The sequence below is a fragment of the Thamnophis sirtalis genome, unplaced genomic scaffold (genome assembly GCF_051295495.1).
Source record: "Thamnophis sirtalis isolate CommonGarterSnake01/CBP01778 unplaced genomic scaffold, rThaSir2_p1.2 scaffold_2, whole genome shotgun sequence".
Classification (NCBI taxonomy): Eukaryota; Metazoa; Chordata; class Lepidosauria; order Squamata; family Natricidae; genus Thamnophis; species Thamnophis sirtalis.
In genome coordinates this window covers 43,541,975-43,567,652 of record NW_028261382.1, presented here as the reverse complement: position 1 = coordinate 43,567,652, position 25,678 = coordinate 43,541,975, and the positions used below count along the sequence as shown (strand labels likewise).

At 48.3% G+C, this 25,678-nt stretch overlaps 1 protein-coding gene across 1 annotated transcript in view; it reads left to right on the top strand.

Moving 5' to 3' along the window:
- The window catches only part of CCDC88B (coiled-coil and HOOK domain protein 88B), a 35,678-nt gene extending 10,000 nt beyond the window's left edge, over positions 1 to 25,678 (top strand). The window contains exons 7-25 of the mRNA XM_087703440.1: positions 44 to 175; positions 2,191 to 2,315; positions 3,582 to 3,663; positions 4,805 to 4,963; positions 5,657 to 5,803; positions 6,362 to 6,419; positions 7,453 to 7,610; positions 7,809 to 8,657; positions 9,608 to 9,711; positions 10,964 to 11,062; positions 11,940 to 12,147; positions 13,705 to 13,955; positions 14,965 to 15,108; positions 16,571 to 16,757; positions 18,214 to 18,359; positions 19,767 to 19,862; positions 21,665 to 21,801; positions 23,733 to 24,017; positions 24,713 to 25,678. Of these exons, the coding sequence (XP_087559566.1) occupies positions 44 to 175; positions 2,191 to 2,315; positions 3,582 to 3,663; positions 4,805 to 4,963; positions 5,657 to 5,803; positions 6,362 to 6,419; positions 7,453 to 7,610; positions 7,809 to 8,657; positions 9,608 to 9,711; positions 10,964 to 11,062; positions 11,940 to 12,147; positions 13,705 to 13,955; positions 14,965 to 15,108; positions 16,571 to 16,757; positions 18,214 to 18,359; positions 19,767 to 19,862; positions 21,665 to 21,801; positions 23,733 to 24,017; positions 24,713 to 24,759 (3,414 nt within the window). The 3' untranslated portion in view covers positions 24,760 to 25,678. The remainder of the gene's footprint in view (positions 1 to 43; positions 176 to 2,190; positions 2,316 to 3,581; positions 3,664 to 4,804; positions 4,964 to 5,656; positions 5,804 to 6,361; positions 6,420 to 7,452; positions 7,611 to 7,808; positions 8,658 to 9,607; positions 9,712 to 10,963; positions 11,063 to 11,939; positions 12,148 to 13,704; positions 13,956 to 14,964; positions 15,109 to 16,570; positions 16,758 to 18,213; positions 18,360 to 19,766; positions 19,863 to 21,664; positions 21,802 to 23,732; positions 24,018 to 24,712) is intronic.

The window sequence follows — 25,678 nt, the reverse complement described above, 5'->3', positions numbered from 1 at the left end:
TAAGAGAGAGAGAGAGAAAAAACTCCTCGCTTTTTCTTCCCAGGTGAGCCAGGAACCGGAAAATGTCCTGGGATTGCAGTGGAGAGAGATGGACCCTTCCAGCATGCAACAGCTCCTGTGGGATCTCGGGGCCCGAGTTCAAAAGCTGGTCGCCGAGCGAGATGCGGGATTGGAGGTGAGAGACACAACTGTTGCCTCTCCTGCCTTCGTCCCCTAGGGAAGATCTTCAGATCCCCAGAGACACCCTGTGCAGGAATCCGATTAGATCCTAGCTTTGGTACAGTCAACATCAGACTTGTGAGGTAGACCAGGACAGAAGAACAATCGTGAATACAAGCTCTGTCTTACAGGGGGTCCTCGACTTAGAACGACAATTGGATAAGCGAGGGGGGTTGTTAAGAGAATCAGGCATGATTTTCACAACCTTTTGGCCACTGTTGTCAAGGGGAGGAGAAGGGAAGGAAGGGAAAGGGAAGAAAGGAAGGGGGAAGATGGAAGAAAGGAAGATGGAATAAAGGAAAGGAAAGGAAGATAGAAGAAATGGATGGGAAGGGAAGGAAATAGAAAGAGGAAAAGAAAGGAAGATAGAAGGGAAGAGAAAGGGAGAGAGGGAGGAGGAAAGGAAGGGGGAAGATGGAAGAAAGGAAAGGGAAAGAGAGAGGGAGGGAGGAAGAGGGGGAAGATGGAAGAAAGGAAAGGGAAAGGGAGAGAGGGAGGAAAGGAGGAAAGGAGGGGGAAGATGGAAGAAAGGAAAGGAAAGATGGAAAGGAAAGGAAGATGGAATAAAGGAAAGGAAGATAGAAGAAATGGATGGGAAGGAAAGGAAAGGAAAAGAAAGGAAAGGAAGATAGAAAGGGAGAGAGGGCGGGAAGAAAGGAAGGGGGAAGATGGAAGAAAGGAAAGGAAAGATGGAAAGGAAGGGAAGGAAGATAGAAGAAAGGAAAGAAGATAGAAGAAAGGAAAGGAAAAGAAAAGAAAGGAAGATGAGAAGGGAGAGAGGGAGGGAAGAAAGGAAGGGGAAAGATGGAAGAAAGGAAAGGAAAGATGGAAAGGAAGGAAGATGGAATAAAGGAAAGGAAGATAGAAGAAATGGAAGGAAAGGAAAGGAAAAGAAAAGAAAGGAAGATAGAAAGGGAGAAAGGGAGGGAGGTAAAGGAGGGGGAAGATAAGGGGGAAGATGGAAGAAAGGAAAGGAAAGATGGAAAGGGAAGGAAAGGAAGATAGAAGAAAGGAAAGGAAGATAGAAGTAATGGAAGGAAAAGAAAAGAAAGGGAGATGGAAAGGGAGAGAGGGAGGGAAGAAAGGAAGGGGAAAGATGGAAGAAAGGAAAGGAAAGATGGAAAGGGAAGGGAAGGAAGATAGAAGAAAGGAAAGGAAGATAGAAGAAAGGAAAGGAAAAGAAAAGAAAGGAAGATAGAAAGGGAGAGAGGGAGGGAAGAAAGGAAGGGGAAAGATGGAAGAAAGGAAAGGAAAGATGGAAAGGAAAGGAAGATGGAATAAAGGAAAGGAAGATAGAAGAAATGGAAGGAAAGGAAAGGAAAAGAAAAGAAAGGAAGATAGAAAGGGAGAAAGGGAGGGAGGAAAGGAAGGGGGAAGATGGAAGAAAGGAAAGGAAAGATGGAAAGGGAAGGAAAGGAAGATAGAAGAAAGGAAAGGAAGATAGAAGTAATGGAAGGAAAAGAAAAGAAAGGGAGATGGAAAGGGAGAGAGGGAGGGAAGAAAGGAAGGGGAAAGATGGAAGAAAGGAAAGGAAAGATGGAAAGGAAAGGAAGATAGACTAAAGAAAAGGAAAGGAAGTGGGAAGGGAAGGAAAGGAAAAGAAAGGAAGATAGAAGAAAGGGAAGGGAAAGGGAGAGAGGGAGGGAGGGAGGGAGGAAAGAAAGAAAGGGGAAAGGGGAAAGAAGGAAAGAAGAAAAGGAAAGGAAGATAGAAGAAAGAAAGATAGAAGAAAGAAAGATAGAAGAAAGGAAAGGAAAAGAGAAGTGAGGGGAAGGGGACCTTTGTTCAAGGCTGTTGTGAGTTTGAATGGTCACTAAATGGGTGGTCATAAGTCGAGCTCTATCTGTGTGAGAAAAGGTCCTGGGAATATTCTCATCCTTCATCGTGGTCCTTTCAAGGTGCCTCCGAGTGAGGTTGACCCTCTCTGCACCTTCCACCTCCTTTTTTTTTTCATTCTTCCTTCCTGCACAGCAACTGTGGGAGCTGACCCGGAAACAGGGAGCCCCCCCTGTGGCCCAGCTGGAGAGCAACCACGCCCACCTGGGGGTTCAGCTTGCCGAACGTCAAGCCCATGTGCGCCGTCTACAAGCCGAGCTGTGAGTTATGGGGATGAGGAAGGGAGGGGAGATGCTCTGAGGATGTGGAGGGTTTCAGAAGTCACTGCAATATTCCCCTCCCTCCTTCTCTTCCTCCCTCCCTCCCTTCCTTCCTCACACACATTCCTTTCTTTTCTTTTTTCTTTCTTCCTTCTTTCCTTTTTCTCACACAAATCCCTTCCTCCCTTCCCTCCCTCCTTCCCTTCCAATTTCTCATACAAATTTCCTTCCTCACACAAATTCCTTTCTTCCTTTTTCTTTCTTTCTTCCTTCTTTACTTTTTCTCACACATTCCCTTCTTCCCTCCCTCCTGCTCTTCCTCCCTCCCTTCCAATTTCTCACACAAATTTCCTTCCTTCCTTCCTCACACAAATTCCTCTTTCTTTCTTTCTTTCTTTTTATTTCTTCCTTCCTTCTTTCCTTTTTCTCACACATTCCCTTCTTCTCTCCCTCCCACTCTTCCTCCTTCCCTTCCAATTTCTCACACAAATTTCCTTCCTTCCTTCCTCACACAAATTCCTCTTTCTTTCTTTCTTTCTTTCTTTTTATTTCTTCCTTCCTTCTTTCCTTTTTCTCACACATTCCCTTCTTCTCTCCCTCCCACTCTTCCTCCTTCCCTTCCAATTTCTCACACAAATTTCCTTCCTTCCTTCCTCACACAAATTTCTTTCTTTTCTTTCTTTCTTTCTTTCTTCCTTTTCTTTTTCTCATACAAATGTCCTTCCTTCCTCACACAAATTCCTTTCTTTCTTTCTTTTCTTTTTCCTTTCCTTTTTTTCTTTCTTTCTGTCTTTCTTTCTTTCTTTTTTCCTTCTTTCCTTTTTCTCACACAAATTCCCTCCCTCCCTTCCAATTTCTCATACAAATTTCCTTCCTTCCTTCCTTCCTTCCTTCCTTCCTTCCTTCCTTCCTTCCTTCCTCACTCACACAAATTCCTTTTTCTTTCTCTTTCTTTCTCTTTCTTTCTCTTTTCTCTTTCTTCCTTTTTTCCTTCTTTCTTTTTTCTCACACAAATTCCCTTCTTCCCTTCCCTTCCTCCCTCCTGCTCTTCCTCCCTCCCTTCCAATTTCTCACACAAATTTCCTCCCTTCTGTCCTTCCTTCTTTCCTTCCTTCTTTCCTTCCTTCCTCTTCTCCCCCTCCCCTTTCTTCTCACAAATTCCTTTCCTCCCTTCTTCCCTCCCTTCTTTCTTTTATCTCCTTTTTGTCTCTCCGCGACGCCCATCATCCCCTTCCTGAGACCTGACTTTCCAGTCCCTTGTTTCAGGGAGAGGAAGATGGAGGAGCTGCTGGATCAACAAGAGGAATCCAGGAATTTGGAGCAGCAGCTTCGAAAGAGTCAACAAGAGGTGCTTTTCTCTATAACAAAACCTCACAGGTGTCATTGGTCTGACTTTGGAATCTTAAATGGTTTAAATGATTGGTTCGTAAGTTGAGGAGGACCCAACAATGGTCTGTAGCAGGGGAGGGCTGCTGTCGGTGTTACTACATGCCTATGCGCTGTTCAGTGTCAATTGTTCTTCGCGCATGCGCAGAAGAACACTAAATCACTAAAATCCAAAATGGGAGCAAGCGGTAGCGAGGGAAGCATTTTGTGGGCGTGGCAGGCCTGGGTCGCTGCCGGTTCTGTGACCCAGGCCCGAATTCCACTAGCGGCTCAGCCGAACTGGGCCAAACCGGCAGCAACCCACCCCTGGCTTGTAGGAAGAGCCCTTGGGAGATGAAGAAGACTCAAAAAAAGCCATGGGGAAAATTGGATAAGAGGCAGCTGAGCCCTCAGCTGCACAAGGGATGGAGAAAGAGGCTCAGAAGGGACCCTCCCTAGTTTCTCAGGCTGTAAAGGAGACAGGGGGAGATTTCTACTTTCAGATGTGCTATATTCTATTAATGTAGCTTTAGGCAACAGGCAGATAAGAGGCAGCTGAGCCCTCGGCTGCACAAGGGATGGAGAAAGAGGCTCAGAAGGGACCCTCCCTAGTTTCTCAGGCTGTAAAGGAGACAGGGGGAGATTTCTACTTTCAGATGTGCTATATTCTATTAATGTAGCTTTAGGCAACTGGCAGATAAGAGGCAGCTGAGCCCTCGGCTGCACAATGGATGGAGAAAGAGGCTCAGAAGGGACCCTCCCTAGTTTCTCAGGCTGTAAATTTCCTTCACTGCCACAAGAAAGGTTGCAAAGTGGGGCAAAACTCACTTAACAATGGTCCTGCTTAGCAACAGAAATACTGGGCCCAATTTTGGTCATATGTTGAAGACCAACTGTATCTTCAAGGACCAGTCCCCTTTGGGGAAAAGGGCGGCATATAAATGCAATAAATTCAATTCAATTCAGTTCAGTTCAGTTCAGCTATCTATGGGGTCAAGAAAAGGATGGGGCTGGAATTTGCAAAGAGCCAAGACGATGTCAGAACGGCCGGCGTCTCCTGACATCATCGGCAAGTATGACATCCTCGGGATGACGTCATCTCCAGTTTGCTCCTTCTTACCCAGAACCGCACGTTGGCAGGCGAGGTGCGCCAAGCCAGGTTGTACCAGGACGAATTGGATGCCTTGAGAGAGAAGGCGTTCCGGGCGGAGCGGCTTCAGTCGGAGCTGACGGCCTTGCGGGAAAGGATACCAGCTCTGGAACGATGCCGGGCGCAGCTCAAGGTGACCATTTCATTTTGGCTTTGGGTCTGGCATGTGAGAACGACTCTTTGAGAGACAGGTGGAAGGGCTGCAGACCAGGCGGGAGACAGATAAGAGACGGCTGAGCCCTCAGAAGGAAAAGGGATGTGTGAGAAATATCTCCGGAGGGACCCTCCCTAGTTTCTTGCCGCATAAAGATAAGAGGGAGGGGAGAGGGACTTTGAGATTTGCAAAATCCCGCCCCTGTAATGGTCTCTATAGGGATGCGGTGGCTCAGTGGCTAAGATGCTGAGCTTGTCGGTCAGAAAGGTTGGCAGTTCGGCGGTTCGAATCCCCAGCGCCGCGTAACGGAGTGAGCTCCCGTGACTTGTCCCAGCTTCTGCCAACCTAGCAGTTCGAAAGCGCGTAAAAATTGCAAGTAGAAAAATAGGAGCCACCTTTGGTGGGAAGGGAACGACGTTCTGTGCGCCTTTGGTGTTGAGTCATGCCAGCCACATGACCACGGAGACGTCTTCGGACAGCGCTGGCTCTTCGGTTTTGAAACGGAGATCAAAGCGGAAGGGGGCCGTTTTCGCCCTCCCGGAGGCTCAGATACAGGAGGCTGAGTAGGCCACACCCACCATGGCCACGCCCACTCCGCAACCGGGCAGAGAACAGGTTGCTAACATTTTTCAATCCCACCCCTGGGCTTAAATAGGTCCTCTTGATTCTCAGGAGGAGCGTGACTTCACCAAGGCTTTGTTGGAGGCAAAAGCCATGATGGAGGAAGAACTAGACGCCGTTCACGCCCGAGACCAGTGCCTGAGTCTAGCAGAGAAAGAAAACCTGCGCCTGCAGAACCACTTGAACCAGATCCAAGAGGTGCGGTTGAAAAAGAATCTTATTGTTTGCCTCCGTATTATTGAGGTTGAAGCTGAAGTAGCTGTTGACACACAATGTTGTAGCACACAATTTTGTGTGCTACGCTTAGGTCAGACTGTAGGTGGAGTAGTCCCAGGTTGCCCAAGCCCAAAATTTCAAACCTGGTGGCATAAGGGATTCTGTTGTGAGCAGAGGAGTGGAATATGTCAGGTTTCCCAAAAATGCCCTAGTTGATTCACGAGCCTCGGAGCAAACTTCAAAATTAGTCATTTATTAGGAGCATTTATTTTTGGCAAGATCTTTTTGCAGTCGGATCTAAGCTTTGTTTGAGTTATCGCTGAACTTTACCCCTGTTCCTCCCCCTCATAAATCACATTCACCAATGAGGTGCACCCCTCCCAAGCTTGCTGCGGTAATCTGAGATCCGACTTTAGCCGACAGAATGCGTGGAATGCACTCCCCCCTCTTCTCTCAGGAGTTGACAGAATACTCTTCTCGTGTAATACCCCTGGACCCGCTCAATCGTATTAATATCCAATATACAATGTGGATTTCCAGGTAGACGAGCTGTATTCGAGGATTGGTCTGGCAAAGGCTTTGTATGCCTTAGTTAGCAGTACAAGGTTAGAAGCTTCGCAAGATTAGGTTAACAACTCTTAATGCCTTTTTGGCAATGCTGTTACGGTGAGCTCTGGGGCTTCAATCGTTTGAGATGAGGACTCCTGGTCCAAATGGGGAACGATAGACTCAACGTCGTGGTTAAAATTTCAATTCCTCAGGAATGGGAGCAGCTTTCTTACCAATCGGAGGAGCTTTTGAGGGAGAATTTCTCCTGAAAAAGCAGCTGGGAGAAACTTTGAAGAATGCGCCGAGAGAATCGTGGTCTGAGTATTCTCACCTGGTTGCAAATGGTGAGTTTTACCTGTCCCGATATTCAGTTCTCCCAGATCACCCGGCCTTCCTTCCCTACACATTTGCAAGCAAAAAAATTATATATGCCGCGTTTTTGGCGTATAAGACGCTCCGAAGTATAAGACGCACCTAGCTTTTGGAGAAGAAGACAAGAAAAAAAAAATCTGTCTCTGCCTCCTAGCAATTTGCCTCCTTGAAGTAAACAGCGTGTTTCAGTTTCAATTTCAGCACAGCTTGATGACCACAAGCAGCTGATTGTCGGTATGCTCGGCCTCCTGACGATCAGCTGTTTCAGGCTGCGGGGATTGTCATAGCCTATTGCTGCTTCTGCACGCCCCATTTTCAGCCTCTCCACGCCCCATTTTCCACCCGTTCCAGGTAGCAGGGATTTGGAACGTATGGAAAATGTGGCACGCGGAGGCCAAAAATGGGCCACGCAATAGGCTATGGCAATCCCTGCAGCCTGAAACAGCTGATGGTCGGGAGGCTGATCCGACCAACAATCAGCTGCTTGTGCTAATCAAGCTGTGCTGAAGCTGAAACTGAAACAGGCTGTTTGCTGTTTGCTGCAAGGAAGCAAATTGCTGGGAGGCAGAGGCCAAAGGGTGGGGGCCGGTGGGTGGGCGGGGTTACATTTGGTATATAAGATGCCCCCAAATTTTCACCCTCTTTTAGGGGGGGGAAGTGTATCATACTCTGAAAAATACGGTATATTTTTTTCTCCCTCCTGGTTGCAGACTTCCCCGAAGTTCCCCTTTTGCTGCACTATGAGATGAAGGAGTCCGATCGATTGCTAGCTGTGGAAAAAGAGAACCGGGAACGGCGTAGGATGCAGCTTGCGTTGGGGTCAAAGAAGATGGAAGCAGAGCTGAAGGACGCCAACCTTGATGGGCTGGTATGGAAGAGAGAGGGAGCTGTTGGACCCGGTCCTATCATTAGGGAATGGGCGCAATGGATGGTGAGAATCACCTTGAGGGACAGGAGGAAGAGCTGCAATCAAAACAGCCGGCAGATAAGAGAAATCTGAGCCCAGAGTAGAAATATAGTTTGAGGAAGCGGCTCAGATTTTGACTCTCATTTCTGTCTCACTTAGCCAGAACGGCGGCCCGGCCAGGCAGAAGAAGAGAACTTCGATGATCAAGCACACAAACCAGGGATTTCGCCGCACCGAAAGACCGAAAGGGAGGAAGGCCAGGCCCCGAAACAGGAATCGGAGACTTCGTTAACTGAAATGAAGGCTGCCTTGTCCAGTGCTCAGGCTCGACTGCGGGAGGCCGAGCAGGCGCGGGAGGCTGAATCAAGACGTGCCGCGAGCTTTGAGGAGACGCTGAGTGGCATCCAAGGCGCATACGCCGAAGCCCAGAAGGAATGTGAGCGGTGGCACGCGGAGGCCGGGCGCCTGGTTGAAGAGATCCAGGCGTTAGAGCGGGAGAAGGAGGCGTTAAATGCCGGATCGCGGGTTTTGCAAGAAGCAGCCACCCGCGCTGAGGTCGACTTAAACCAGGCGCAGCAAAGCCTTCAGAAGGAGCGTCTTCGGGGCGCCCAGTTAGACCAGACGCTCCGACGAAAGGACGAAGATTTGGCCGAAGCTCAACAGGAGCTACGGAACCTGCAACGGAGCGTGGAAGAGCTCAGGGTCACCTTGGCTCAGCTGGAGGTCGAGAAAGGGGCTTTGGAAGAGGCGTTGAGCCGGGCCGAGAGCGGCCGGCGGCAAGCGGAGAAGGACGGCTGGCGGCTGGCGGCTAAAACTCAGGCGCAAGAGGAGGCGCTGGCTGAGCAGGGACGCCAGCTGGCCCTCCTGGAGGCTCAAACACGCCAGCAGGCCGCAGATCACGCCAGCCTGCAAGGGGTTCTGCAAAGTCTCGGGGAGCTGGAAGAGGAGAACGTGAACTTGAGAAAGCAACTGGAGGATAAGGAGAAAGCAGCCGGCATTTTGGAGCAGGTAAGCGGGACTGTAGGCTCCCCCCAAAAAAGCAGGAGGGAGATTCCTGGTCCCGACAAAACCCCTTTTATGAAACGAACGGGAATTCCTCTCCTTCACCTTCAGCCAAGGCCTGGCAAACAGACTTTCAAAGGAGTATTTATGACCACAGACCTTATCTATCTTGGAAAGCTGCCATGTAAATATTGTCCAAATGCAAGGAAAGACTCTGAGCACAGAGTCTCTGAGGTTCAGGGACAGATCTTCACACTCCTGAAACAAATGAACGAAGGAGGAACCAATTGTCTCATGCAAAAGACCCCTCCCCTTTCCCTCCTCTTTTATGTCCTCTGGGAGGGGCCATTCACCGGCCACCTGTGGCCTTATACTCCCAAGTTGACCCTGATTTCTGAGCTGTTCTTTTCTTCTGGCAGCTCACACTGGGAACAGGCTCCACCTGTTCCTCTGCCTCACTGCTGTCTAGCTCCGAAGGCAGCTGAGAACTGCCAGACGGCCTTGGCCCCCTCTCTGCCGAGCCCTCGTCCAAGCCTTCCCCAGCCTCTAGGAACATGGCCCATGCTCTTCCCCAAACTCCTCACTGTCCGACTCTGCTGCCAGCTCTGCTGGCAGCTGGTGGGCACTAGTCCTCGGCTTGCGACTACTACTGAGCCCCCAAAATTTCTGTTGCTAAGCCAGATAGGTTTTAAGTAAATTTGGCCCCGTGTAATGATCTTCCTTCCTTGTTGGTAAGTGAGTCATAACATGGTCGTTAAGTGGATCTGGCTTGCCCCGTTGACGGAGGTTTGCAAAAGGGGATCCGGCAGCCGTCGTAAACATGAGTCTGAATTTCAATCGTGTGGCTGCGACGGTCGTAACTCTGAGAAAGAGTCTTTTGTCAGCGCATTTGTAAGTCATTGAACGAGAAAATGGTAGGCCTTTCGCTCACAGGATGATGTCTGATTGTGCTGCAGGAGCTGGCGAGAGAAAGGGCTGGGCCCTCCAAAGGCAATGCAGCTGAGCCACAAGGCCACCCGCCGGAGGAACAGCAAAAACCTCAGCCAGAGACGGAGAGCAGGTTAGGCGGGGCTGATCACCGGAGGGGGTTTGCCAGTTGCTGGCAAGGAGGGGGCTGGGGAAGAGGCGGCTGAGGTTGGACGCAGGGAAATTCTATGGGGATATATAGGGGTCTGGGGAGGTTTGCCCTGGTTTTATGGCTTGGGGGTGATGGGGTTGTCATTCCATAAAATGGGCAGCCATATCAGAAGGAGGGAGGGAGGAAAGAAAAGACAGGGAAAGGAAAGGAAGAGAGAGAACAGAGGAAGGAAGGAAGGTAAAAAGAGAAGGGAGGAGGGAGACTAAGAAGAGGAGGAAAGAAGGAAGGAAGGGAAGACAGAGGGAAAGGAAAGGAAGAGAGAACAGAGAGGAAGGAGGGAAGGTAAGAAGAGGAGGGAGGCTAAGAGGAGGAAGGAAGGAAGGACGGAAGGAAAAGACAGAACAAAAGAAAGGAAGAGAGAAAGAGAAAGGAAGAGACACACAGAGGGAGAGAAGGAAGGAAAGAAAGAAAAGACAGGGAAAGGAAAGGAAGAGTGAGAACAGAGAGGAAGGCAGGAGAGAAGGTAAGAAGAGGAGGGAGGCTAAGAAGAGGAGGAAAGAAGGAAGGAATGAAAAGACAGAGGAAAAGGAAAGGAAGAGAGAGAACAGAGGAAGGAAGGAAGGTAAAAAGAGAAGGGAGGAGGAAGGCTAAGAAGAGGAAGAAAGAAGGAAGGAAGGGAAGGGAAGACAGAGGGAAAGAAAAGGAAGAGAGAGAACAGAGAGGAAGGAGGGAAGGAAAGAAGGTAAGAAGAGGAGGGAGGCTAAGAGGAGGAGAGAAGGAAGGAAGGAAAAGTCAGAGAGAAAGAAAAGAAGAAAGGAAGAGACACACAGAGGGAGGGAAGGAAAGAAAGAAAAGACAGAGGGAAAGGAAAGGAAGAGTGAGAACAGAGAGGAAGGAAAGACAGAAGGAAGGAAGGAAGGAAGGGAAGAAGGAAAGGGAGGAGGGAGGGCTAAGAAGAGTGGGAAGGAAAGGAGAGAACGAGGGAGGGTGAGGAGGGGAAGGGGAAATCTGCATCCAAAGCCCATATCTGCATTTCTAGACATTTATAAAGTTGAGCGTCAACAAAACGGCTCTAATTAGATCCACCCTGAATAGATTATTCCTGGGCAAAGGAGTGGCTGAGGGAGTTTGATCCACTTTCAGCCCAGCTGGCCAATCACACCCTCAATTTTGGTGTGTGTGTGTGTGTGTGTGTGTGTGTGTGTGTGTGTGTGTGTGTGTGTTGCCGTTGCAGTTGCAAAGGCCGGCCTGAGGGCGCCCTCGTCAGGCAGTTCGAGGAACTGCACCTCCCCAAGGAGCCACTGCTTCAAACACAGGTGAGACCTTCCAAAATGTAGGTTCCTTTCAGCCCGGCAGGGAAACACAGGTAGTCCTCGACTTGTGACCACAAGGGAGCCTTCGCTGCTAAGCGAGACCCTGGTTAAAGGAAGCTTTGCTCCTGCTTGAGCAGGGGGTTGGACTAGAAGACCTCCAAGGTCCCTTCCAACTGTGTTACTCTCCTATTCTGCTATTCTTTTTCCTTCCTTCCTTCCTTCCTTCCTTCCTTCCTTCCTTCCTTCCTTCCTTCCTTCCTTCCTTCCTTCCTTCCTTCCTTCCTTCCTTCCTTCCTTCCTTCCCTCCCTTCCATCTAATACTTCCTCTCTCCCTTCTCTCTCCTTCCTTCCCTTCCCTCTAATCCTTCCCTCCCTACCTTATCTCCTTCCTTCCTTTCTTCTTTCCTTCCCTCCTTCCCTCCCTCCCTTCCTCTCCCTCCCTTCTTTCCCTTCCCTCTAATCCTTCCTTCCCTCCCTTCTCTCTCCTTCCTTTCTTTTTTCCTTCCTTTCTTCCCTCCCTTCTCTCTCCTTCCTTTCTTCTTTCCTTCCCTCTAATCCTTCCCTCCCTTCTCTCTCCTTCCTTCCTTTACCTCTAATCCTTCCCTCCCTCCCTTCTCTCCTTCCTTCCTTTCTTCTTCCTTCTTTCCCTCCCTCCCTTCCCCCACTCCCTTCCTTCCCTTCCCTCTAATCCTTCTCTCCCTTCTCTCTCCTTCCTTCCTTCCTTCCTTCCTTCTCCATCGCTGTGGGTTTTCAAGAAGAGATTGGACAATCTTTTGTCCGAAATGGTATGTACAGGGTCTCCTACTTGAGCAGGGGGTTGGACTAGAAGACCTCCAAGGTCCCTTCCAGCTCTTACCCTGATCTAAACCCTGCAACACCCTTTCCCCTAAATGGCAGGAGAGCTTTTCAAAAATTTGGCACGCTGCATTGTCTTTCCTGCCAGGAGGCAGTTCTCCAGGCTGAGAATTTGGCGCTCACCGGACGCCTGACCCAACTGGAGTCCCTGGCCAGCAGCCTTCAGACGGTGCTGGCAGGCCTGACGCGGCAACAAGCAGAAGGCCAGGAAGGAAACGGGGGACCCCAGCCTCAAAACAGCCCCTCGCAGGTGAGGTTCAGACCAGCAAACTCAATGCGAAGGGGAAAGCTGGATTCGCTTAAGGACTGCACAATTCACTTAACAACCGCACTGATATTTTGCTTAACAACCAGAGCGAGGAAAAGCTTGTACGATTGAATGTGACTCGTTTAACGACCTTGTAAATAAATTTGAGGTGGTCGGTGACTTATGGCCACATTTGAGAGCAGGGCTAAGCTAGGGAGTTCTAACAGCGAGATGGGGTGGCGTGTAAATTTTAGAAATTAATCGATTTTAAATAAATGTATTTATTTATTTATAAATAAACTCAGCCCAGAGATAGACAGGAGAGAGAGGGAGGGAGGAGAGAGAGAGGGAGAGAGAAAAGAAAGATGATATGGATGGATGGATGGATGGATGGATGGATGGATGGATGGATAGAGACAGATGATAGAGAGATGATGGAATAGACAGATGACAGAACAGCGATAGATAGGTGATAGATAGACTAAAGAGATAGAGGATAAATAGATAGACAGACAGATGATGGAGAGGATAGATAGATTGTTGATATATATAGGATAGAGATAGATAGATAGATAGATAGATAGATAGATAGATAGATAGATAGATAGATAGATAGAGAGATAGATAGAGAGATAGATAGAGAGATTGATTAGAGAGAAAATAGGTGATATACAGAATAGAGAGAGATAAATAGACAGAGATGATGGAGAGGATAGTTAGATAGATAGTTGATATATATAGGATATATATATATATATATATATATATATATATATATATATATATAGAGAGAGAGAGAGAGAGAGAGAGAGAGAGAGAGAGAGAGAGAGAGAGAGAGAGAGAGAGAGAGAGAGAGAGAGAGAGAGAGAGAGATTAGAGAAAATAGGTGATAGACAGAATAGAGAGAGATAAATAGACAGAGATGATGGAGAGGATAGTTAGATAGATAGTTGATATATATAGGATATATATATGTATATATATGTATATATATGTATATATATGTATATATATATATATATATATATATATATATATATATATAGAGAGAGAGAGAGAGAGAGAGAGAGAGAGAGAGAGAGAGAGAGAGAGAGAGATTAGAGAAAATAGGTGATAGACAGAATAGAGAGAGATAAATAGGCAGACAGACAGACAGATGATGGGGAGGATAGTTGATAGAGATAAAAAGATAGATAGATAAATAGATAGATAGATAGATAGATAGATAGATAGATAGATAGATAGATAGATATTAGAGATAAAATAGACAGAATAGAGAGATAGATGTAGATATGTAGATATTAAATGGATGGCTAGATAGGAAAGAAAGAAAGAAAGAAAGAAAGAAAGAAAGAAAGAAAGAAAGAAAGAAAGAAAGAAATTCATATGCTGCCCATCTTCATGTTACAACCACCTTGCTTAGCAACCAAAATTTTGGTCCCCATTCTACCGAGGACCGCCTGCATTTGAGGCTGCTGACGCCTCTTTCGCTCTGCACTGCGATTTTTAAGCTTAAATCTTTGACTTTGGTGACCTGCCTTCCTATCCCTACGTCCCCAGCGGCCTCTCCTGCTACGGCAGCTGTCCGAAATCCGGCAGAGGTCGGGGCACCACGAGGCCGAAGTCCAGACGCTCCGGCTGGAGGCGGAGGGATGGCGGAGACGCTACGAGCAACTCTGCCTGGATCACGATCGCTTGATGCTGCTACACCGACAGCAAGGGGACGAGATGGAGAGGACGCTAAGCGAGCAAGCGGGACTGAAGGCAGCGCTGCGCGGCCTGGAGAAGGAACAGCGCGAACTGGAGGGCAGGTGCCGCCGCCGGCGGGGGATTGTGGGAAATCACAGCTGGGCCACGCCAGCGATGCCCTTGTCTATTGCAGATGGACGGCAGTTTAATTAAGCCATGACAGGCAGTCCTCAACTTATGACCACAATTGAGCAAGGAAGTCCGTCAAACAGGGCGAAATTCACTTAACCAATGTCTCCGTTAGCAGCAGACATTTGTGGTCGTAAGTCAAGGACTAAATGTAACGATGCGTTGATCGCCTGAAGTTCAACCAGGAGTAATGTGGTGGCCTAGAGGTAGAACTCTGGCCTCACAATCAGGAGGCTGTGAGTTCGAGCCCAGGTAGAGGCAGATATTTCTCTCTCTGGGCTCGATGAGAATATTATCTGCTGGGGAAAAAAACTCGGCTCTAGTGACAGGGACAGCATCCGGCCAGTAAACACTCAGCTCCATTCAGTTGCCCAAGACTCCACCCCACAAGGGATTATGGGGTCGTTAAAAGGAGATGAATCAATCAGAATAGAGCTGGAAGGGACCTCGGAGGTCTTCTAGTCTGAAGAGAGAGTGGGGCGGTGGCCTAGAGGCGGAGCTCTCACCTCACAATCCGGAGGCTGTGAGTTCGATCCTAGGTAGCGTCAGATATTTCTCACTGGTTTGCTTTGGTTTGGTTTATTGGATTTATATGCCGCCCTTCTCCAAAGGACTCAGGGCGGGGTACAACATAAAAAAAAACCCCCACATATTACAAAAGTTAAAAAATAATTAAATAGAATATCCCAAACGAACCCAATTAGGATTAACAATAACATTTTTTTTAAAAAAAAATCAATTAAAATTAACAATGAGGGCACAATACTGGGCACAATAAGAATATATCTGCTGAACAAAACTCTGTACTGGTGACAGGGACGGCATCTGGCCAGTAAACGCTCAGCTCAAATTCAGTTGCCCAGACTCCGCCCAGCAAGGGATTATTATGGGGTCGTTAAAAGAAGATGGATGATTTGCTGAAGCTCAACTTTCTGCCTACAGGCACAACCAGCTGTTGGGACAGAAGACCAGCCTGGACCTACAAGAGGTGGCGTTGCAGGCCCAGAAGGAACGGCTCGAGCTAGCCGAGCGACGGCACCAGGATTTGGCCGAGCAATACGCCAAATTAAAAGAAGAACACGAGCGGTAAGGCTGGGGAATCTTATCTGGAGGAAACCAGCTTTAACAAGCCATTTGTAAGCCGTTTGATGCTTGCGGGAACTGGGCCTGGCTAGTCTAGTGAAGAGAAGGACCAGGGGAGATAGGATAGCGTTATTCCCAATATTTGAGGGGCTGACCCAGAGAGGAGGAGGGGGGTCAAGCTATCCACCAAAGCACCCGAAGACCGGACAAGGAAGAATGGATGGAAACATAACAAGGAGAGATTCAACCTAGAAATAAGGAGGAACTTTCTGAGAGTGAGAAAAAAATCAACCAATGTTGCCTTTGGAAGTCATAGGAGCTTCATCACTGGAGGCTTTCAAGAAGAAACTGGGCTGCCATCTGTCGGAAACGGTGTAGGTAGGGTCTCCTGCTTGGCAAGAGGGGGGGTTGGACTAGATGACCTACAGGGTCCCTTCCAGCTCTGTTTATCTGAATCTATCTAAGATGATCAAAGGCCTGGAGGCTAAAACCTACGATAAACGGTTGTAGGAACTGGGCATGGCTGGTCTAGTGAAGAGAAGGACTAAGGGAGACAGGATAGAAATCTTCCAATATTTGAGGGGCTTCCCCAGAGAGGAGGAAGGGGGTCGAGCTATTTTCCAAAGCAGACAAGGAAGAATGGATGGGAACTGAACAAGGAGAGATTCAACCTGGAAATAAGGAGGAATTTTCGGAACTATCAACCCATGGAACAGAAGTTGCCTTCAGAAGTTGTGGGAGCTTCATCCCTGGAAGCTTTCAAGAAGAGACTGGACTGCCCTCTGTCAGAAACGGTGCTGGGTCTCCTGCTTAGAGGGTGGGGTTGGACTAGATGACCTACAAGGTCCCTTCCATCTCTGTAAATCTGAATCTATCTAAGATGATCAAAGGCCTGGAAGTTAAAACAAGACGATGAACGGTTGCAGGAATTGGATATGTCTGGTCTAGGGAAGAGAAGGACCAGGGGAGACAGGAGAGCATCTTCCAATATTTGAGGGGCTGCCCCAGAGAGGAGGAAGGGGGTCAAGCTATTCTCCAAAGGACCCGAAGGTCAGAGAAGGAAGAATGGATGGAAACTGAACAAGGAGAGATTCAACCTGGAAATAAGGAGGAATTTCCTGACAGTGAGAACAATCCACCAGTGGAACAGAAGTTGCCTTCAGAAGTTGTGGGAGCTTCATCCCTGGAGGCTTTCAAGAAGAGACTGGACTGCCCTCTGTCAGAAATGGCGTAGGGTCTCCTGCTTGGGCGGGGGGGGGGGGTTGGGCTAGATGACCTCCAAGGTCCCTTTCCAACTCTCTTTATTCTCTTTCTGTTACACTGACTGGCAATACGTTCTCTCCTTCGTACGATTATATTGTGTGCGGTGGATCATTGAAATTGATTCGAGCTGCGAGGTAGGAACAGCAGCGAGGACGAGAAGTCGCTTTTTGGTAACAGGGTGGCCCTTCCCCAAATCCTGCAGGGTCCAACGGGCATTGGCCCAGACCGAACGAGGCCACGATGACCTCCAGGGTGAGCTCCAGGGGACGCAGAACCGGATGACCGGCCTGCAATTGGAGCAGGCAAAGCTGGAAGCCGAAAACGCTGCCTTGAAAGAGCAGAACCAGCAGCTGGACACGGCCTTGGGGCGCCTGAGCACCCAATGTGAGGTAAAAACTACCCCTTCCCACACTGGCTCAATTTGGGTGGGGTGGGTGGGGTGAGAGAGAGAGAGAAAGAAGGCAGAATAGATCTGGGTGTTCTGGATGAGGCTTCTTGAGAGCATGAAGCCAACTCCTTGTTGTCCCGACAAAAAAAACCTTTTCTTCATTTGCTGTGAATTCTGCTCCTTCACCTCCAGCAAAGTCTTTCGAGGGAGGATTTACGGTCACAGACCTTCTCTGGCTTGGAGAGCTGCCAGGTCGAGATCTGCAGAACTTGGCCAGGAGCCTCCGAGAGTCATGAACCAATGAAGCGAACTAATGGTCTCCTGCAAACTCCACTCCCCGGTCGCTCCTCTTTTATTCCCTCTGGGAGGGGCCATTCACCATCCACCTGTGGCCTTGCTCCCAAGTCGACCCCTGTTCTTTAGCTGTTCCCTTCGTGTCTGGCAACTCTGTTTATGCTCACACTGGGAACAGGCTCCAGCTGTTCTTCTGCCTCACTGATGTCTGACTCCGAAGGCAGCTGATAACTGGCATACGGCTCTGTCCCCCTCTCTGCCTCCGACACAGAGCCCTCCTCCGAGCCTTCCCCAGACTCCAAGACTGGCCCAGGTTCCTCCCCAAACCTCCTCCAAGAGGCTGACTCTGTAAACCGCTTAGAGAGGGCTGTAAAGCATTGTGAAGTGGTTTATAAGTGTAAGAGCTATTGCTTTCCCCCTCTTCCTTCCTTCCTTCCTTCCTTCCTTCCTTCTTTTTCTTTCTTTCTTTTTCTCCCTCCCTCCCTCCTTCCTTCCTTCCTGCCTTCCTTCCTTTCTTTGTTTTTTTGTTTGTTCTTTCTTTCTTTTTCTTTCTTTCTCTCTTTCTCTCTCTCTTCTTTCTTTCTTTCTTTCTTTCTTTCTTCTTTCTTTCTTTCTTTCTTTCCTTCCTTCCTTCCTTCCTTCCTTCCTTCCTTCCTTCTTTCTTTCTTTCTTTCTTTCTTTCTTTCTTTCTTTCTTGCACAACGGTTAGAATGTACTATTGCAGGCTAACTCTGCCCACTGCCCACCTCACCAGGCTCAAGTTTGACTCAGCCTTCCTTCCTTCCTTCCTTCCTTTCTTCCTTCCTTCCTTCCTTCCTTCCTTCCTTCCTTCCTTCCTTCCTTCTTCCTTCCTTCCTTCCTTGATGTGCAGTGCTTAGAATGAAGTACTGCAGGCTACTTCTGCTCCCTGCCAACTGCCTGCAATTTGGCAGTTCGAATCTCACCAGGCTCACGGTTGACTCAGCCTTCCGTCCTTCCGAGGTGGGTCAAAGGAGGACCCAGATTGTTGGGGTTTGCAAGAGGCTGACTCTGTAAACCGCTTAGAGAGGGCTGGAAAGTACTGTGAGTCTAATATAAGTCTAAGGCCTCTTGCTATCAATTGGATATCCAAGATACACCACCGATGGTCCTTTGGGTGATCGGACCTCCGTTCTTCTCTGCAGCTCCTAGTGCAGTTGAAGGGCAAGCAGGAGGAAGAGAACAGGCACCTTCTTCTGGAGATCCAGCTGTTGAGCAGGGAGAACAGGCAGCTGTTGGAGCGCAGCATGGAAAACCGAGAACATTTTCAGGAGGAGCAGCGTCAGTACCAGTGAGTTTTGCCGAAATGGCTGTTGCTCGAGCAAAAAAGCAGCAATTCAGTTCAACCCCTTGGTTCCCTCTGTGATATTTTGTGTCTGTGTGTGTGTGTGTGTGTGTGTGTGTGTGTGATTGCTTGCAAAAAAAAATCTTCTGTGCATAACCTTCCTCCTGTATTATCCAGTTAAATGCTCAAGATTCATCGTCTTTTAACGACCCCATAATCCCTTGCGGGGTGGAGTTTGGGCAACTTAATGGAGCTAACTCAGGTTTACTGGCCTGATGCCCTTCCCTGTCGCCAATGCGGAGTTTTGTTCAGCAGATAATATTCTCATCGAGCCCAGAGAGAGAAAAATCTGCCTCTACCTGGGATCGAACCTTCTCTGGCTTGGAGAGATGCCAGGCCAATCTCTGCAGTACATGGCCAGGAGTCTCAGAGAGTCACGAACCAATGAAGCGAACGAATGGTCTCTCCTGCAAACTCCACTCCCCTTTCGCTCCTCTTTTGTTTCCTCTGGGAGGGGCCATTCACCGTCCACCTGTGGCCTTACTCCCAAGTCGACCCCTGTTCTTTAGCTGTTCCCTTCCTCTGGCAACTCTGTGCATGCGCAAACTGGGAACAGGCTCCAGCTGTTCTTCTGCCTCACTGATGTCTGACTCCGAAGGCAGCTGATAACTGTCAGACGGCCCTGGCCCCCTCTCTGCCTCCGACACAGAGCCCTCCTCAGAGCCTTCTCCAGACTCCAGGACTGGTCCAGGTTCCTCCCCAACCCTCCTCACTGTCCGAATCTGTGTTTTTTCACACTTAACGACTTTTGCAGCATCCCCCCGTGTCAAATGATCCAAATTTGGACATTTGGCAACTGGTTCATATTTATGACAGTTGTGGCGTCCCTGTGTGTGTGTGTGTGTGTGTGTGTGTGTGTGTGTGTGTGTGTCTGTGTGTGTCTGTGTGTGACATGATCCCCTTTTGCAACCTTCTGACAATCAAACTCAAGGGTGAAAGCCAGGTTCGCTTAACAACCGCAGGGATTCGGTTAATAGCTTCGGCGAGAAAGGTCATAAAATGGGGCAAAACTCAACAAATGCTTCGCTTAGCAACATAAATTTTGAGCTCAGCCGTGATCGTAAGTTGAGGACTACCTGTGTTTCCCCCACCCTCCTCCCAAGAAGGCAGTTTTCGTCCAATATCTGACAGACGAAACATCGATTGCGATGCAAGCTTTTTTTCTCAGCTCCTCCTCCAAATTTCCTGCTCAAACGGGGGTTAGACTGGATGACCTTCGTAGCCCCTTCAGACTCCACAGTTCTGTAGAGAGCCATCCAATCCAGAATTTTGGGCTAGGGGCCTTCTTTCCACTGCCTGATTATCCAGTTTATAACCCAAACATCCCCCCCCCCCCGGTTTTTTCTCCCACAGAGACAAATTAGGCGAATTGCGTCGAGAGAAGCAGAAACTGGTTGAGAAAATCATGGACCAGTACCGGGTCCTGGATCCTGCAATTCCGCGTGGCAAGTGAGTGTGACACGCAGAACTCCTGGCCCCGATAGCTTTGAGGCATCCTGAGCACAGGAGCAGCCATCTCTTCCTTTGAGGACACGGAAATAAGAGCATCAAATCTTAGCCAGGATTTGACAGACGGACAGCAGAACAGGATGATGCTCCTTCACACAAGTTTTTACAGACCACAAAACCAGATTTAAATAGAACAATAGAATAGAATGGAATGGAATAAATGGAAATGGAAATGAGAATAGAATAGAATAGAACAGAACAGAACAGAATTGAACGGAAGAGAATAGAATGGAATATGGAATGGAAATGGAAAAAGAATAAATAAAGGAATAGAATAAGGAATAGAATAGAACAGAATTGAACGGAACAGAATAGAATAGAATGGAATGGAATATGGAATGAAATGGAAATGGAAATGGAAATGGAAATAATAGAATAGAATAGAACGGAATTGAACAGAACAGAATAGAATGGAATATGGAACGGAAATGGAAATGGAAATAGAATAGAATAAGGAATAGAATAAGGAATAGAATAAAATAAGGAATAGAATAGAATAGAATAGAACAGAATTGAACAGAATAGAATAGAATGGAATATGGAATGGAAATGGAAATGGAAAAAGAAGAAATAAAGGAATAGAATAAGGAATAGAATAGAACAGAACTGAACGGAACAGAATAGAATGGAATGGAATATGGAATGGAAATGGAAAAAGAATAAATAAAGGAATAAAATAAGGAATAGAATAGAACAGAATTGAACGGAACAGAATAGAATGGAATGGAATATGGAATGAAATGGAAATGGAAATAATAGAATAGAATAGAATAGAATAGAACGGAATTGAACAGAATAGAATAGAATGGAATATGGAAAAGGGAATAGAATAGAATAAGGAATAGAATAAGGAATAGAATAAAATAAGGAATAGAATAGAATAGAATAGAATAGAATAGAATAGAATAGAATAGAATAGAATAGAATAGAATACTTTATTGGCCAAGTGTGATTGGACACATAAGGAATTTGCCTTTGGTGCATAAGCTCTCAGTGTACATAAAGAAAAATAAAATACATTCATCAAGAATCATAAGATCCAACACTTAGTGACACTCATAGGTTACTCATAAGCAATCAAATTATACTAGGAAACAAATAAAAACAGTATAAATTGAAAGATACAAGCAACACAGTTATAGTCGTAAGTGGGAAGAGAGAGGTACTAGGAAGGAAGAGAAGAATGATAGTAATAAGGAATTAGCAAATAGTTTGACAGTGTTGTGGGGGATTAGCTGTTTAGCAGAGTGATGGCATTCGGGGGGAAAAAAACTATCCTTGTCTCTAGTCGTTCTAGGGTTCAATTATTTAGGAGACTTGCAGAGGAGCCTTAGGAAATTACTAAAAACAAAAATGTCCATCTCAGAGCAAGTTAGCAGCCAGCTGGTCCTCTTACTGAGGTCACGACAACACATCTGGCTGTGTCCGTTCAGTTCTCTTTGACTTGGAAAGGGCTTAGCAATAGCAGTAGACTTATATACCGCTTCATAGGGCTTTCAGCCCTCTCTAAGCGGTTTTACAGAGTCAGCATATCGCCCCCAATAACAATCTGGGTCCTCATTTTACCCACCTCGTAAGGATGGAAGGCTGAGTCAACCCTGAGCCGGTGAGATTTGAACCGCTGAACTGCTGATCTAGCAGTCAGCTGAAGTAGCCTGCAGTGCTGCATTTAACCACCGCGCCACCTCGGCTCTTCTCATTTCTATTTTTTTTATTTTTGCCCTCTTATCCTCGTGGGCTAGGAAGAGTAACTGGATTGCTGGCAAGATCAGGAGACTGATGAAACTTCGACGGGAACAGCCGCGTCCCATGGCGGAGGGAGCCGGCAGCAGCAGCGAGAGCTTGGCGGGGCCCGAGGAACAGGGGTTTGAGAGTAGAGGTGAGATCCGGACGCATCGGAAGGGTGAAAACGGTCATAAGTCACCGTGGCAGCTTTGAAGGGTCACTAAACAGAGCTGTTAAGTCTAAAGGTAAAAAGGTTCCCCTCGCACATCTGTGCCAGTCGTTCCCGACTCTAGGGGGCGGTGCTCATCTCCGTTTCAAAGCCGAAGAGCCAGCGCTGTCCGAAGACGTCTCCAGGGTCATGTGGCCGGCATGACTCAACACCGAAGGCGCACGGAACGTTGTTCCCTTCCCACCAACGGTGGTCGCTATTTTTCTACTCGCAATTTTTTAACGTGCTTTCGAACTGCTCGGTTGGCAGAAGCTGGGACAAGTCACGGGAGCTCACTCCGTTATGCGGCACTAGGGATTCGAACCGCCGAACTTTCTGATTGACAAGCTCAGTGTCTTAGCCCCTGAGCCCCTGAGCGTCCCTTTGTTAAGTCTAGGACTGCCTGAATACAGGAAGCTTAGTTGGGTGTCTGATTACCCAATGCTATTTCCTTGGTGGGGATTTATTTGTCGCCCAGATGACGCAACAACTCGCCTCCGGAAATTGTGGGTTCTCCATCATGGGAGGTTTCTAAAGAGATTTTGGACAACTGTTTGTCTGCAATCGTATTGGGACTTCTGCTCGAGCAGGGGGTTGGACTAGAAGACCTCCAAGGTCCCTTCCCACTCTGCTGTTCCTTCCCTCCCTCCCTCCCATTTTGTTCTTTTCCTTTCCCTTTAAACCTTCATTCCCCCCTGCTTTCTCTCCCCTTCCTTCCTTCCTTCCTTCCTTCCTTCCTTCCTTCCTTCCTTCCTTCCTTCCTTCCTTCCTTCCTTCCTTCCTTCCTTCTCCATCTCTGGGGGTTTTCAAGAAGAGATTGGGCAAACATTTGTCTGAAATCGTATTAGGACTTCTGCTCAAGCAGGGGGCTGGACTAGAAGACCTCCAAGGTCCCTTCCAACTCTGCTGTTCCTTCCTTCCTTCCTTCCTTCCTTCCTTCCTTCCTTCCTTCTTTCCTCCCTCCCTCCCTCCCTCCCTCCCTCCCTCCCTTCCTTCCCCTTCCCTTCAGCAAATAGCAGATAGTTAATCTGCTCTCTCTCTCTCTCTCTCTCTCTCTCTCTCTCTCTCTCTCTCTCTCTCTCTCTCTCTCTCTCTCTCTCTCTCCTTCCTTCTTCCCTCCCTCCCTCCCTCCCTTCCAGAAAAGGTTTTTAAAGAAGAGATTGGACAATCATTTGTCTGAAATGGTAGAGGGTCTCCTGCTTGAGCAGAGGGTTGGACTAGAAGACCTCCAAGGTCCCTTCCAACTCTGTTCTTCCTTCCTTCTTTCCTTCCTTCCTTCCTTCCTTCCCCTTCCCTTCAGCAGATAGCAGATAGTTAATCTGCTCTCTCTCTCTCTCTCTCTCTCTCTCTCTCTCTCTCCCTCTCTCCTTCTTCCCTCCCTCCCTCCCTTCCAGAAAAGGTTTTTAAAGAAGAGATTGGACAATCATTTGTCTGAAATGGTAGAGGGTCTCCTGCTTGAGCAGAGGGTTGGACTAGAAGACCTCCAAGGTCCCTTCCAACTCTGTTGTTCCTTCCTTCCTTCCTTCCTTCCTTCCTTCCTTCCTTCCTTCCTTCCTTCCTTCCTTCCTTCCTTCCTTCCTTCCTAAAAACAACACAGAGTGTTCCTAAGAGAACACAGAGTGGGCAAGCGTTTGTCTGAAATTGTATTGGGACTTCTGCTCGAGCAGGGGGTTGGACTAGAAGACCTCCAAGGTCCCTTCCAACTCTGTAATATTCTATTACGCGGACTCTCTTGGCATTCCGCTTCTCCTTCCTTCTAAACCACCCATAATTTAATTCCCAGGATTAAACATTTGCAATCTCTTCCATTCTCAGATGCTATTTTTCTAGCTCGGCATCTTCCAAATTGTTTTTTTTTTTTTAATCTCCCCCAAAAGTTTCCAGCACGCCCAGCTCACCGTCTCTTCTCCGCAAAGCAAGCAGCATCGCCAGCCTCCCGGAGAGCCCGCCAGTCCACTTCCGCCGTTGCCGCCTCAGTTCCCGGATGCCCGTAACAGAACCTTCGGGGTCCGGGGACGAAGAAGGGGGCCAGGATACCCCCAGACAGCGTTTTCGGCAACGCCGACTGGGCATCTTGTGGGGGTCTCTGGAACAGCCTGGGGTCCCTGTGGAAGAGTCAGGACCCCCAAGCCAATTGTCCACAACCAGCGAGGAGGAAAGAGGTGAGGCTTGATTGATTGTGTTCTGACCTAAGCTCCTCCTGCTTCGACGACTAATTCCTCGTCCCCTTTTATTTAATTGACAGTGAATTCCTCTCCAGCGAAGTCTTTCCTCTCCCGCAGTCTTTCAAGATAAGTCGCAATTACCGACCTTGATCAGGCTTGGAGAGGGGCCAGGCCCATATCTTTCAGACGCCACAATACTTGGGAAGAATGCAGGAATGAACTAATTGCCTCCTGCAAGCTCCACTCCCCTTTCGCTCCTCTTTTATTCCCTCTGGGAGGGGCCATTCACCGTCCACCAGTGGCCTTCCTCCCGAGTCGACCCCTGTTCTTTAGCTGTTCCCTTCGTCTGGCAATTCTGTGCATGCGCAAACTGGGAACAGGCTCCAGCTGTTCTTCTGCCTCACTGATGTCTGATTCTGAAGGCAGTTGATAACTGTCAGACGGCCCTGGCCCTCTCTCTGCCTCCGACACAGAGCCCTCCTCAGACTCCAGGACTGGCCCAGGTTCCTCCCCAACCCTCCTCACTGTCCAAATAATTGTCCTCTCTGTTTCTCCTTCGTTCGAGGTTGCTTCCCTCCTTGATTAGTTGCCATCAATGGTGTAAGCAGTTTCCTGCCTGAGCAGGAGATTGGCTAGAAGGTCCCTTCCAATGCTGTTATTCTGAATCACGCACGAGTGTGCTTTCCTTGTAGGCCGGCCGCCGGGCGAGGAGGATCCAACTTCAAGCTGCCTCTTGTGATATTCTGATGTTCCCTTCCCACCGACAAGCCACACAAACGCCGAAGCCACAACCGGGCTCACAAAGACGCACAAGCTAGCAAGGGAAGTCCCGTTTCCTGAAAGATATGCGACAACTCTGTGTGAAAACGACAAGGCCATCCAGTCTGGGGTGATGCCCATGAGTTGCTGGAATCTACTGGTGTTCTCACTGAGGCTTTCCGAGAGCCTGAAGCCAACTCCTTGTCCCAACAAAAACCCCTTTTATTAATTGGTTGTGAATTCTGCTCCTTCACATCCAGCAAAGTCTTTCGAGGGAGGATTTACGGTCACAGACCTTATCTGGCTTGGAGAGCTGCCAGGCCGATCTCTGCAGAACTTGGTCAGGAGGTTCGGAGAGTCACGAACCAATGAAGCGAACTAATGGTCCCTCCTGCAAACTCCACTCCCCTGTCGCTCCTCTTATTTCCTCTGGGAGGGGCCATTCACTGTTCACCTGTGGCCTTCCTCCCAAGTCGACCCCTGTTCTTTAGCTCTTCCCTTCGTGTCTGGCCACTCTGCGCATGTGCACACTGGGAACAGGCTCCAGCTGTTCTTCTGCCTCACTGATGTCTGACTCTGAAGGCAGCTGATAACTGGCATACGACTCTGGCCCCCTCTCTGCCACCGACACAGAGCCCTCCTCAGATCCTTCCCCAGACATCAGGACTGGCCCAGGTTCCTCCCCAACCCTCCTCACTGTCCGAATCTGCTGCCAATGGTGGGCCACAACAACTGGATCCTTTTTACTCTCGTAACTAAACCCCTGTGGACTTTCAACCCCCTTCTGAAACTTATTTTTTTTAGCTATTTGTGGCTTCTTTCTTGTGGCAAGGAGTTTCAAAGGCTGGCAATCAACCAGCTTTTTTGAGGTCGGTGCAAATCGTACCTGTGGCAAGACG